Genomic DNA, 12,801 nt, shown 5'->3' on the forward strand with positions numbered 1-12,801 from the left:
TCTATGTCAAAAAAGACGTCTCCGTCATTTCCGCTTCCGATAGAGTAGAGGAAGTCCCCGTCAGAGGTGGCTGGAAAGATGTCGCCCACCATGGCAGCCGCAACGCCGGGACTTGGATCTGCGGCTGAGTTGCTTTTGCGGCGGCTAGAACAAGCAGGAGCCGATGCTGAGGCCGGGATCTGTAGCCTAGAGGCGGCCCAGGCGCTGGACTTGGACCACCAAGTCTTGGTTGGAGCAGTGAAGAGCCTGCAGTCGCTGGGAGAGGTAAGCGCGCCTTCCGAATACAGTACAGCGACGCCCCGCCCAATCAAGCATAGGCCCCGCCTCTTGCTCACAGAAAAGGGCGGGGCTTCAAAACATCATGCAAATACGGGTTAATATAAATGTTCTTGTGTTATGGATGTCCATACTCTCTTCTGAATCATAATTCTGCTTGTGTGTTTGGTTTTTCAACAATGCCAAACTGCACTTTCGTCTGATCATCCCTTCTCATTTGGGAGGGAGGTCTTCTTTGTGGTGTGCACTCCTCATTCCTTGGGAAGCTCTCTAGTACTTGTCTATGTGGCATGTGTAGTCCATGAAATCCCCATTGCTGTAGCAGTGTGTGACCAGAGTTCTCAGGCAGGCAGCTCCTAAAGTGGATGCTGTATGGTTGTGGATGTAAATGGTCAGGCTTAGAGTAGGGAGTACTGAGCTCAAAATGCATCTGAAGCTTACAGGGTGGCCCTAGGCCAATTGCTATATTTTAGTACAGCCTACCTTACATGGTTGCTGTAAGGCTAAAATGACATGAAGGATCTCTGTATGCCACTCTGATGACTTTGGGAGAAGGGTGAGCTATAAATGGAATAAAATAATAGAAAGGAAAAAGTTTGAGAACACAAGTGTTATGCATCTTGAATCCCTTCAGTTCTTAGCTGCTTTGTGCCAAGTGTTCTTTGTGCTGAGTGTCCTTTTACCAATGTCCCTCTATGCAAGGCCCCATGAGTTTAAATATACTCACGTTCTACAGAGAATGAGGTAGCACCATGTTATGCATCTTGCCATGTAAGCTGTGTTCTCTGTTGGGGGCTTATCTGTTGCTGGTACTGTGTGTGACCTGTTTCAGCTAGCTGATAGTATCAGCCCACCCATCCCATTACCTCTTATGTGGACTTTGAAGGAGAGGGATTCAATTCAGCTATAGTGGTGGGATGGGGTGCTTTTACCTAAACACACATCGTCATTTCTGTGCCTCATTGTGTTAGTGCAAAGGCAGTTCTATTCTGAATGGAGCGTAAGAAAATGAAGTCCTAATAAGTAATTATTTGGAGGATTGCTGGCAAAATATTTGTGTAATTATTTGAGAAAGAAGGGATGGAATGCTGTGATAGTAGGGGGTATTCAAAGTATCTGCAGATTTCCCCATGCACAACTGTGGCCTAGTCGTTTTCACTGAGATAGTAAACCCATGTCTGGGCTGCGCAGACTTCAGATGAAGATTCAAATGACAGAATGCGAAAAGAAAATTCCTGCATATAGGAAACTAACATAGAAGGGAGAAAGTTAGGGTAGAACCTCCCCCCCCCCCACCCCAGCCTCTAATTTTCTGTGTGGAAGGAAACCTTTTGCATGGAGGAACATTCCATCACATAAGACTTCACCTGTAGCCAGAAGTGGCTCAGTCCAGATGTAGGTTCATTGACTTAATGCAAACTAGCCCTGCGAGGAATAGAGGAGGGGCCCCCCATCAACACAAATAGATGCTCCAAACAGACATTGAAACAGTTTAGCTGTATGGTTCTTGTGGCCTTGCTAGGTAGGACCACAATGAACTAATTCTCTTTCAAATACTCGTCCCGCCCCGCCCCGCCCTGTCTGTTAAGCTACAGTTCCCATCCCCTTAGTGATACTTTATATGTATCTTGATGTTCTCTTTAGGTGATTGAAGCTGAACAGCGCACATTCAAGAAGTGGGAACTGACGCCTGAGGGCAAAGAAATTGTCCAGGAAGGGAGCCATGAAGTCCGGGTGTTTAACAGCATCCCCTTTGAGGGTCTGCTGCAGAGTGAGCTAATGGTAAAACAAATGATCCTCTCCCCCCTCCAGCATCCCCATATGCTGAATTGCCAAATTGGAGCTCTATTGATGCCCCTTGATCTTCCTGTTGCACTGCTATAGATATCAGTTCAAATTCCTCCCCTTTTTCTTCTGGGGCCATCATCCCTGCGGGGGGGAAGTTGTGTGGCTTTTGGTCTTACTGTGTCCATAATGAGTAGTGTTTTATTTGTTTTGCTGTAGAAGCTGCCAAGTGGAAAGGTGGGATTCAGCAAAGCAATGTCCAATAAGTGGATCCGGCTAGACAAGAGTTCAGAGGATGGACCCCGAATATTTCGGGCAGTGAGTATTGCCTGTGCTCTGCCTTGAGTTCTTATTTCTGTGAAATAGTATGTTGCTTGTGTGCCAAAACTGGTTGAACAATATGTCACATGTTGGAAAAGAGGTGAGTAAATAGAGGGGTGAGTAAATCTGGCTTCCCTTCTATTCTGTCATATTCACCTTCAAATTCCCCGAGTCCACAAGGATGAGATCTATGGATTTATCTCCTTAAAGAGCATCTCTTTTCCTCCTCTTAGGTGGAGAGTGTGCAGGACTCAGTGAGGGAGAAGTTGCTCCAGGTACAGCAGGGAGAGGAAGATAGCCTAGAGGAGAAGGACAAGAATGAACTGAAGAAGCGGAAACTCCTGGCAGAAGTGTGAGTTCAGCGAGGACCACCACCATCACCCTACTCCATATGGGGTGATGTGTATCTGGGATTCATTTCTGCAAAGATGGGATCTGTTGGTGTCATCAGTTGCCCCTTGCAATGTCATGATACTGATGAGACATATTTTACTTTCTGCTACTAGAAGCACTATTTCCTGATTCTTTATGTTCTGCATCTCGTGTTTTGTTCACATTCGAGCCTGGAATGATAGGAAGACCTTCTGTGTCTAGTGTAGTTATAGGTAACAGTGTCAGCACGCACACAGTCATTGGTCATCTGCTTCAACTTCCAGCTTTGAAGTAGGATACCCCACTTGGCCAGCCTGGGAGTTTTCAAAACCTGGTCATTTTCCAGTTGCAGAAACAAGGAAAAGAGGGCAGCATAAGAAAAGAAAGCGTCAAAAACAATGCAGGGAAAATGGGATTATAAAATATGAAATCCAAATGCCCAATGTGTTTCAGCGATATCTCTTCTGTAGGGGTGTGCACGGAACCGTGGAACTGCAGTCCGGCACTGGGCTGGGGGGTTCCTTTAAGAGCGGGGGGAGGGTTTACTTACCCCTCCCGCCGCTTTCCCCCTCCAGCGCCCATAGTTCTTTTAATAATTGGGGTGGCAGGATACCTCCCTGCTGCCCCTTCTTATGTTTTGCTGCTGCTGCCGGCTACGCTGCAAAAGGCTTCATGTCTCCTCTGATGTGCGCGCGCATCCACCACCGAGGGAGTTCTGTGTTCCATTCTTAAAGAGACACCGACACGCCACCAGCCGATTAACCCACTTCTACAACCGACGACACGACGGGCAAAGGAAAGGGAAGAGCTTACACCTTCAACTTCTTTCCATGGGAAAGCGCCGATTGGCTGGAAGGACTTGATAACTCGCTTTTCATTGGCTACCTTGGGAAGCCAAAGCCCAGCCTGGTAGGCTGAGTGCTCAGCCTTCTTGATGTCGCAGCTAGAACCCATTATTGCCGAATCTATGGCGGCGTCCTCTTAGCCTCCTTGCAGTATTTCACGTTATTTGCTGTTGGGTGCACCTGCACTGCAGAGACCTAGCAGGCAAGGCATTAGCAGCTCATTAGAAGTTTGGGGAAAGTTTCATTTGGGAGATCAAACGCTGCAGTTGCTACCTCTTTTATGCAGGCTTATTGAAGCCTTTTGCAGTGTAGCCGGCAGCAGCAGCAGCAAAACTTAAGAAGGGGCGGCAGGGAGGTATCCTGCCGCCCCAATGATTAAAAGAACTATGGGCGCCGGAGGAGGAAAGCGGTAAGTAAACCCTCCCCCTGCTCTTAAAGGACCCCCCCAGCACAATCACCCGAACCCCGAACCTCCCATGTCCAGACCGTTCCGGAGGCCTGTAGAATGGCCTCTGGAACGGTCCAGGCTCATCACTACTCTTCTGTAGGGACACAAAATGCCCTCTGTCAAAGAATTCCATTGACTGTAGTAGTTCAGAAAGACATCGTGGTTTTTCTGAGCAACTAGAGGGGGTGGAGTTCTTTGCCTGAAGAAGGCACATTGCTGAAATGTATTGGGCATTTTGATTTCTTATAATAAAATCCCACTTTCCACACATTTTTAAAAAGCTTTGCTTCCTTTTTTCTCCCACTGTTTCTTGTTACAACACTACTTAGATGTAAAGTGGCCGTTTAGTTCTCTTAAGATTGGTTTGTTTTTTGTTTACTGCTTCTTGCTAATTCTATACCTGCCCTGTTCATCCTTCTTACTGAGTCTGCCCAAATAGCTTCAGGGCAGCTCCCTGTACTACAACTGGAAGCAAGTATGTAGGAAATCATATGTTGGGAGAAATTGTATTCCAAGTGCCATGGGTTAGGTGATAGTCATTTGTAGAAGTCATTCTAGCTTGGCGTCAAGGGCTGCTGAACACTGGTCTCAGTCTCCAAGGGATTGGCCTTGCAGCAGGAATTTCCGTGTCGCTGCCTTATTCTCCCTACAACAGAATTTATAGCAAAGCTTTGTGTCTGCTTTTAGGACCATTAAGACATACTGGATCAGAAAAGGGAGTGCTTTTAGTACCACTGTTGCCAAGCAGGAAACGGACCTCACGCCAGAGATGATTGCCAGGTGAGAACCATCTTGGACACTTCTCACAGTGAGACCAGTAACCAGATCTGAGGCTCTGAGCTCATGGCCAAGCTTTGTCTGTGCCTCCAAATCGCCATTTCTCTCCAGAATATGTTTTGGTTCTGCACTTTGGCTTGCAAATTGTTGGTTTCTCCTACCACAATATACAGTCAAGAGTCCTCAGTATCCCCTTAGGTAGCCTGGGATGCTGAAATGGTTTCATGGGTGTTTACAGTCTTGCAGTCCATCTTAGCAGAATTCTTTATCTACCTGCTTCCCATTATGTGTTGGTAGCTGCCTTTTTGGGCAGAAGTGATTCCTTTTTCATTAGGACTCCACTTCTAGGGGTTTGAATGGAAGATGATTTGAAAAGACCCATAGGCATAGCCTCTTGCAAAACTCTTTTTGTTTCCCTTACGCGCTCTCTCTCTCTCCACCCCCCCACCCCCGGTCGCTCCTCAAATTTGCAGTGGTTCTTGGAAAGACTTGAAGTTCAAGGCCTACAACTTTGAGGCACTGGGCATCATGCCTGAATGTGGTCATCTCCATCCCTTGCTGAAGGTCCGCAGCCAGTTCCGACAGATCTTCCTTGAAATGGGGTATGTACCTGATTATCTTCAAAATATTGGTAAACAGCACAAGAAGTGGCTGTGAAAGACAAGGTGTGTTGTACCATATTGTGTACAATTGAGAGTCATTCATTCATTCATTCATTCGATTTCTATACCGCCCTTCCAAAAATGGCTCAGGGCAGTTTACACAGAGAGATAACAAACAAATAAGATGGATCTCTGTCCCCAAAGGGCTCACAATCTAAAAGAAACATAAGATAGACACCAGCAACAGTCACTGGAGGTACTGTGCTGGGGGTGGATAAGGCCAGTTACTCTCCTGCTAAATATAGAAAATCGCCACATTAAAAGGTGCCTCTTTGCCAAGTTAGCAGGGGTCTAGGAGTCTTGCCTAGATGGTTCTCAGAACTAAGAGGAGACACAACATATATCTACCTTTTGGGGAAAAGACAATCTTTGGATTCGATGCATCTTTGCTTCCTTTCGTTGGAGTCGTCTGTGGGTTTCAGGCCCGGCTTCTAGTTGTAGCGCAGTCATTAACCTACCTATACAGACCATTTCCTGCCAGGAAGGTGATGCTGATGAAGCACTGCAACTTAAGCAAGCACTCCCCCAGTGCTCTTTTAGTGCTGAATACGTCTAGACATTTCCCCCTGGGCCCCTTGGGCAGCTAGTCCTGTGATCTGCTGGCTTAGCCTTAATGTTTTTGCTTCTCTCCCCCCACCCCTTCAGTTTTACAGAAATGCCTACAAATAACTTCATTGAAAGCTCATTCTGGAACTTTGATGCCCTCTTCCAGCCACAGCAGCATCCAGCTCGGGACCAGCATGACACCTTCTTCCTAAAGGGTCAGTCTTGTTGTTTGGCTCACACATGACTGGTGTCACTTTTCATAGCTTGTGAAGAGACTGTGGACTGGGACCTTGGGAGATCTCTGTCTACTGTTCGGGCCCAGTTCTGCGGCTTATGTTGTCCTCTCTGGGCTTGGTCTTTTTGAGTTTTCTAAGGTTTGGTAGGACTGACACACACCCTGCTATAGAAGGTAAACCCTCTCTTTATTAATAGTGGTCAGAGAAGCTGAGAACTGAGCTGAGAACCTGCCTTGCCCTGGATCTGGAGGGTAACAGCGGTACCACCTCCCCTACACTACACAACATGTTCTCTGTGTTGAGTCCCTGTGTGTCCAGTCACTTGCATGTTATTTCATTTCTTTCCAGATCCTGCCGAAGCCATTGACTTTCCCATGGATTATCTGAAGAGAGTAAAGCGGGTCCATTCACAAGGTGGTTACGGTTCACAGGGGTGAGATTTATCAGCATTAAATAATTTTTTTAAAAAAATTACCGGTAGCATTCAGCCTGGAAATCCAAAAAGAAGGGAGTATTGATGAAAGATATCAATTGAAAGTCTTGTTCAAGAATCCCGATGGTTCATTGGGACAACAGGACTTTTCTTCCTTTACCCTCTGGGTCTGAAAGGTAATGGGGACACCTCTCTTTGCAACACTTATGGCATAGGGATGGTTGAAGAAAAGAGTGAACTGGCAGATGTAGTCATCTGGGTGGAGCTGAATCTCCTATGTTTCCTTGGGTCACTCTTTTCTTGGTAACAGTTGCTGAGACCATGTTGCTTGCAAAGGGAAGAGGGACTGGGGTGGGGAGTTGGATGAGTAAGAAAGGTCAGCCCCAAATCTTTATTCTATCAGTTGGAAAGCTGAGTCTAGTGGGTATATCATTCCCTTTTTATGCTCTTCAGAGCAGTATGTTGAACTGTGCCTGTTGTTTGGTCTTATGTCCAGTATACTAACTGCTGGAGAGATGCCCTATATTCCTCTTGCAATCTGTTTCTCTCTCCCAGGTACAAATATGAGTGGAAGCTGGAGGAGGCTCGGAAGAACCTCCTTCGGACGCACACCACCTCTGCCAGTGCCCGCATGCTCTACAAGCTGGCGCAGCAGGTAACTGCCCAGTTAATATTCCTTTCTGCCTTGGGGTATCTTACCCATGGAGGAGCTGGAAAAGAACCATTGGGGAGTTTTAGCATAAAGTGATGGCAGGCTTCATCTAAGGCTGGTGGACAAGACAGGCCTAAGGTTGGGGTGATCTGCCTGCTGAGGCTTAACAACTTGATCCAAAACAAAGTCCAGAACTCTGACTGCTGCCTTCCCCCACAGGAGAAGTTCACCTCTACCAAATATTTCTCCATTGACCGTGTCTTCCGAAACGAGACACTGGATGCCACCCACCTGGCAGAGTTCCACCAGATTGAAGGGGTGGTGGCTGATTATGGCTTGACTTTAGGGGACCTGATGGGTGTCCTGAAAGAATTTTTCAACAAGTTGGGTAAGAGCTGCTGAATGAGACCAAGGGCAAAGGGTGTTGGGAGGGTAGCCTTCAAGGAGAGAGAGGCTCCTTTGGCGGTGCCTTCTCCCTTTTCAGGAATCAACTGCAGTCTCAACATCCCATCTCCCTCTCTCTGGCAGGAATCACCCAGCTACGCTTCAAGCCTGCTTACAATCCTTACACTGAGCCCAGCATGGAAGTGTTCAGTTACCATCAAGGTGAGTGCAAAGAGGGAGAAGGGTAGACCAGTCTGAGGACCTGAGATGCCAGGGCCCCGGAGTTGTCCTTTGTCTCTCACGGAATCTCCTCCCTGCTCCTCCCTTGGGGATTAAAACTCATAGCTGAGCTGATCAGCAAAAATGCCTTTGGCAGCAGGGGTCAGGTCAACCAAATGGAGGCTGTAACATGGGCCTCTTTTGAGGAGAGCAAGCAAGCAATCTAGACACCCTGGGCTCTGTTTGCATATTTACTAGGAGAAATGTCAGACATGAAGAGTTTTCCACCTGAGCCAAGAAGGCAGCTGCATAGTCATTACCTTAAGAAGGAATTCCACCTGGCCCCGATTTAGATAATCCCTTTGTTGTAACTCATGCAGTTGGAAAATTGGTCACCCTAATAATCTGCTACAAATTAGGATGCTTTTCCACTGTGTCAACACAGCCTGACAGCGTGCTGCCATACCACCTATTTGTAAAAGTTCCTATTTCTGGAGATCCCAGATGTCCTAGTATTAAAAGCATGACCCGTCCCAGTCCAGAACACTGCAGTAACATTCCTAGCTCTTTAAAATAATCACAAGGCTGAATATGCCTGAAATTAAAACCATTTGATTGTAAGCTTTTAGCCCCTGTGGAGGAGAGGGGTCAGAAAAAATATTTTTAAAGAAAACAAGAAAGCAAAGGAGATGATTTTAACCTTATTTCTGGTACTGGGGACAGTACACCTTGGAGAGAACGGAAGATCCCTCAAGAAGAGGGAAGAAGCACACAAACACGTATTAAGAGTATAGCCTAAGTCAGGAATTCAAAGATCAGTACCAGCATCTTGAATTGGCTTGGGAGGTCGTGGGAAGGTTGTGTGGACATGAGCAGAGGGGTAATGCCTCATGGTTTGCACAGCTGAGACAAAGGCAGCTGTGCAAAAGGGGTAGGATTGAGGATATTGGGCCACAGAGGCTTAGGAACATAGGAAGCTGCCTTCTACTGAGTCAGACCCTTGGTCCATCTAGCTCAGTTTTGTCTACACGGACTAGCAGTGACTTCTCCAAGATTACAGGCAGGAGTTTCTCTCAGCCCTATCCGGAGATGCCAGGGAGGGAATTTGGGACTTTCTGCATGCAAGCATGCAGGTGCTCTTCCCAGAGCGGCTTGATCCCCTTAGGGGAATATCTTAAAGTGTTTACATGTAGACTCCCATCCAAATGCAAACCAGGTCAGACTCTGCTTAGCAAAGGGGACAATGCATGCTCGCTACCACAAGACCAGTTCTCCCTGCCGCTTTACCTCTGGCTCTGCTTTCCAGTACAGCTGTGGCACTGATTTAATTTTTTTTTTTTACATTTATATCCCACTCTTCCTCCAAGGAGCCCAGAGTGGTGTACTACATACTTGAGTTTCTCCTCACAACAACCCTGTGAAGTAGGTTAGGCTGAGAGAGAAGTGACTGGCCCAGAGTCACCCAGCTAGTTTCATGGCCGAATGGGGATTTGAACTCAGCTCTCCCTGGTCCTAGTCCAGCACTCTAACCACTACACCACGCTGGCTCTCAAGTAGTATCACATTCTTCTTTGCCTTAACCTGGAAAAGGACATAAGCAGGGGCGTAGCAAGGTTGGAGTGGGCCCAGAGACGAGATTTTAAAATGCCTCCCCCCCCCCCGACCTCAAAGTCCAGGGCCTTCGTACACCCAAGGATTTAAGTCTGATATTTCAAAATAAGTATGCTGCCTGGAAATACATGTCACTGAATACCCACACACACACACTTCACAATATATAGTGATATACATTGAGTACTATATATTTGTGCTACCTTTAATGCCTAGAACACACCAGAAACACTAATTATGAAAATGGCCTCCTTGCTGCAGATTAGCAAAGGAGACTTTCAACCATGGAGTGTGAGCCTATGTATGTTTTCTCAGAATCCTGAACAAATTCAGTAAATTTTGATTGCAGGAGGTTTTTCACACGAGGCTTTTAAAGCCCTTTAACACACATCTCCACTGGAATGGAGGTTCTGCATTCACATGTTGGCCAGATTTACCCTGAAGTCCCTGCGAGTTATTGGGGAGCAGTTCACACAAAAGAAAAATAAAATAAAAGCACAACACATGCTTCACAGTTCTCACTCAGACCTTCTGGGTTGCAAAACAACTTGAACATAAGTGCATTTATAAATGAGTGAATAAATAAATAAAATAAATATAATATTGTTTGTTCCAGAAGTTTTTGTAATTTTCTGCCATGAAACAAGCCACTTATAGGACTTTTTAGATAGTTTTTGTTTTTAAAGCCAGCAAATTTTCCAAGCTGTTTTAAATTAAATATTCAGAGACTTCTCAGCCTCCCCCTGCCATCAAAGCCCTATGGCAAGCAGATCCCTATATATCCGAGGGTGGGGGGAGGTGACCACAAAAAGGAATTCACATTCTACCTGGCAAATGCTGGGCTGGGTGGCAGAGGGTCTGCTGCAGAGAACTGTGGGAGCCACTTTGGCTGCCTCTTTCCTTCCTTGCTTGTGGCCTGCCAGCCTACTCTAGTTCAGGCTTCAGCGAGGCCTACACAGAGGCCTCCCTGGAAGCCCTGCCCACCTGCCGATCAGCTGAGAGGTGGGGAGAAAAGGAGCTCCTAACAGCTTGCCTGCTGCTTAGATTGCCCGCCAGGAGGACAAGCAGGAGAGAGGGCAAACAGGGCAAGTGGCTGAGGGGCCTTGGAGCTGGGCAAGGGGCAATGGGGAGTCATGTGAGGTGTCTCTGGGGCTCCCCTCCAGGCAGTGGGGCTCCCCTCCAGGCAGTGGGGCCCCCAGACAACTGTCTCCCCTTGCCTAATAGTAGTTCCGCCCATGGACATAAACCATTCCCATAAGAACAGCCCTGCTGGATCAGGCCCAAGGCCTATCTATTCCAGCATCCTTTTTCACACCGTGGCCCACCAGATGCCTCTGGGAAGCCCACAGGCAAAAGTTGGTGGCATGCCCTCTCTTGCTATTGTTCCCCTGCAACTAGAATTGTGGAGACATACCACAATTCAGATAGTGCCTGTTCCAGAATGAATCTCAGCCTGTGCTATCCTAGCTCCCCCCCGCCCAACCCCCAGATGTGCACAAAATGCTTCATGCACATCCCTAGTGTAGATTGGATTCCAGCAGCTGCAGGCTTGGAGCCTGCCCAGGGTTGTGGCCTGCTAGTCCCGCGGATCATTGGTTCAGCCCTATCCTCTGGCTCATCTCTTCTGCTTAGCAAATGCAACCATTTTCATTTCTTACAGGGCTGAAAAAATGGGTGGAGGTGGGCAACTCGGGAGTCTTCCGCCCAGAGCTGCTGCTGCCAATGGGCCTGCCGGAGGGGGTTTCTGTCATTGCCTGGGGCTTGTCCCTGGAACGGTGAGTGCCTTCAGGTCAGAGAAAGTGGGCTGCCCCTTCCAGGCCAGGTTAAGCTCCCATTTGTTCTTGTGGCCTTTTGAGAATCTCCCAGCCCTGGGGACTATTAGCATCCAAGGCAGTGACCAAGCACCTCCCTAACTCACGTTGCACCCTGCAGCCCTCTAAGTCTCTTAGATAAGCAGGGACTGGAACTAATCTCAGTAAAGCCTCTGTCTGCAATTGGTACCTGCTGTCTCTAATCTCCGCCATGGGGCTGAATGACCCAAGTCGTGTGCCCTCCTCACCTCTGGAGGATTAACCCCCACCCACCCCCTTCCTTCATATGGAGACAGCAGGTTGCTCTTCTGGATCAAGTTTGTGAAGCATCAGTAATACTGTGTGTCTGTGCTGGGAAACAAGACTTGAGTCAAAAGGGCCTCTGGTAAAGGTATCGCAGATCTAGAACGGCAGGCACCATAGGATTGGTCTGAAAACTCTATGCAGCCGTAGCCATAGAGACCTGCCCTTTTCTCTGCATTGCTGTTATGCTCTAGTGCAGTGATTCCCAACCAAGGTTCCTTTAGATGTTGCTGAACTACAACTCCCAGCATCCCCAGCCACAATAAATCATAGCTGGGAGTTGTAGTTCAGCAACATCTGGAGGAATCGGTGTTGGGAACCACTGCTCTAGTGCATAACTACTGCTTGTTTGATTTCAGTTGTTTCATGCCTCTAGCAGTTCTTTAAAAGCTGACAATGTTATACGTCTTTCCCAAGAAATTCCTCCTGAGGCATCTCTCTTTTCTCCCTAGGCCCACCATGATCAAGTATGGCATCAATAATATCAGAGAGCTGGTTGGGCACAAAGTCAACCTACAGATGGTATACGATAGTCCACTCTGCCGCCTGGATGTCTAGCCCTTGGCTAGTTGGCTGGCTGCCTCCCTCTTCTCGGATCTCTCTATTTATTAGCACTGCCCCTTGCTGGAACACTGGGACATTTCCATCCCTCTCCTCCACAGTTCTGCTTCCTTCTGGAGAAAGTGGTTACAAAGCCATCCTGATCTTTGTGGACCCTTTAGGAGGGGTTAAGGGTGACTGTGGGTTGTGTTGGGAACTGACCTGTAAAACACATTCAATAAAAGTGACTTAACCAGGAGTCTTGACTAGGTTATTGGGATAATGCAAGTATTAATTGCTGGAATACCAGTTCCAAAAGAAGAATCTTTCACTACTCTCCTGCATGAAAACCACTGAAACCTCTTTGTAGGCAGAGATGATTGTTTTCCCACACTGACACTTCAGCTCTATGCTTTCTGCACCCCCACCCCCCATCTTCCTTTTTGCCTTGCTGCACCTAGAATCTGTTGCCCTGGCAGTTTGCCTAGCTGTCTTTAAACTTCTGTTTTCCTTTTCTTCTTGCTTTCATCGTGGTATTTAATCAACTCTTTCCCCACCCCCACGTCTTACATTTTTAGAT

The 12,801-nt window shown here is 47.4% G+C and overlaps 1 protein-coding gene across 1 annotated transcript; it reads left to right on the forward strand.

Annotated features, from left to right (window-relative positions):
- The first annotated feature begins 30 nt into the window (after window positions 1–30).
- FARSA (phenylalanyl-tRNA synthetase subunit alpha) lies at window positions 31–12,480 on the forward strand. The gene is made up of 13 exons (XM_053303499.1): window positions 31–264; window positions 1,921–2,058; window positions 2,281–2,379; window positions 2,616–2,734; window positions 4,735–4,827; window positions 5,298–5,426; window positions 6,132–6,247; window positions 6,617–6,701; window positions 7,257–7,356; window positions 7,573–7,741; window positions 7,882–7,959; window positions 11,228–11,342; window positions 12,134–12,480. The coding sequence occupies exons 1-13, from the start codon at window positions 79–81 to the stop codon at window positions 12,237–12,239; spliced, it is 1,533 nt and encodes a 510-aa protein (XP_053159474.1). The 5' UTR covers window positions 31–78; the 3' UTR covers window positions 12,240–12,480.
- The last annotated feature ends 321 nt before the right edge of the window (window positions 12,481–12,801 follow it).

The sequence above is a fragment of the Hemicordylus capensis genome, chromosome 2, assembly GCF_027244095.1.
Source record: "Hemicordylus capensis ecotype Gifberg chromosome 2, rHemCap1.1.pri, whole genome shotgun sequence".
Classification (NCBI taxonomy): domain Eukaryota; kingdom Metazoa; phylum Chordata; class Lepidosauria; order Squamata; family Cordylidae; genus Hemicordylus; species Hemicordylus capensis.

Coding starts and splice junctions, on each gene's coding strand:
- FARSA (XM_053303499.1), top strand. CDS start 79: ATGTCGCCCACCATGGCAGCCGCAACGCCGGGACTTGGATCTGCGGCT. Junction 2,059..2,280: donor TGCTGCAGAGTGAGCTAATG/GTAAAACAAATG, acceptor GTTTTGCTGTAG/AAGCTGCCAAGTGGAAAGGT. Junction 6,702..7,256: donor GGTGGTTACGGTTCACAGGG/GTGAGATTTATC, acceptor TCTCTCTCCCAG/GTACAAATATGAGTGGAAGC.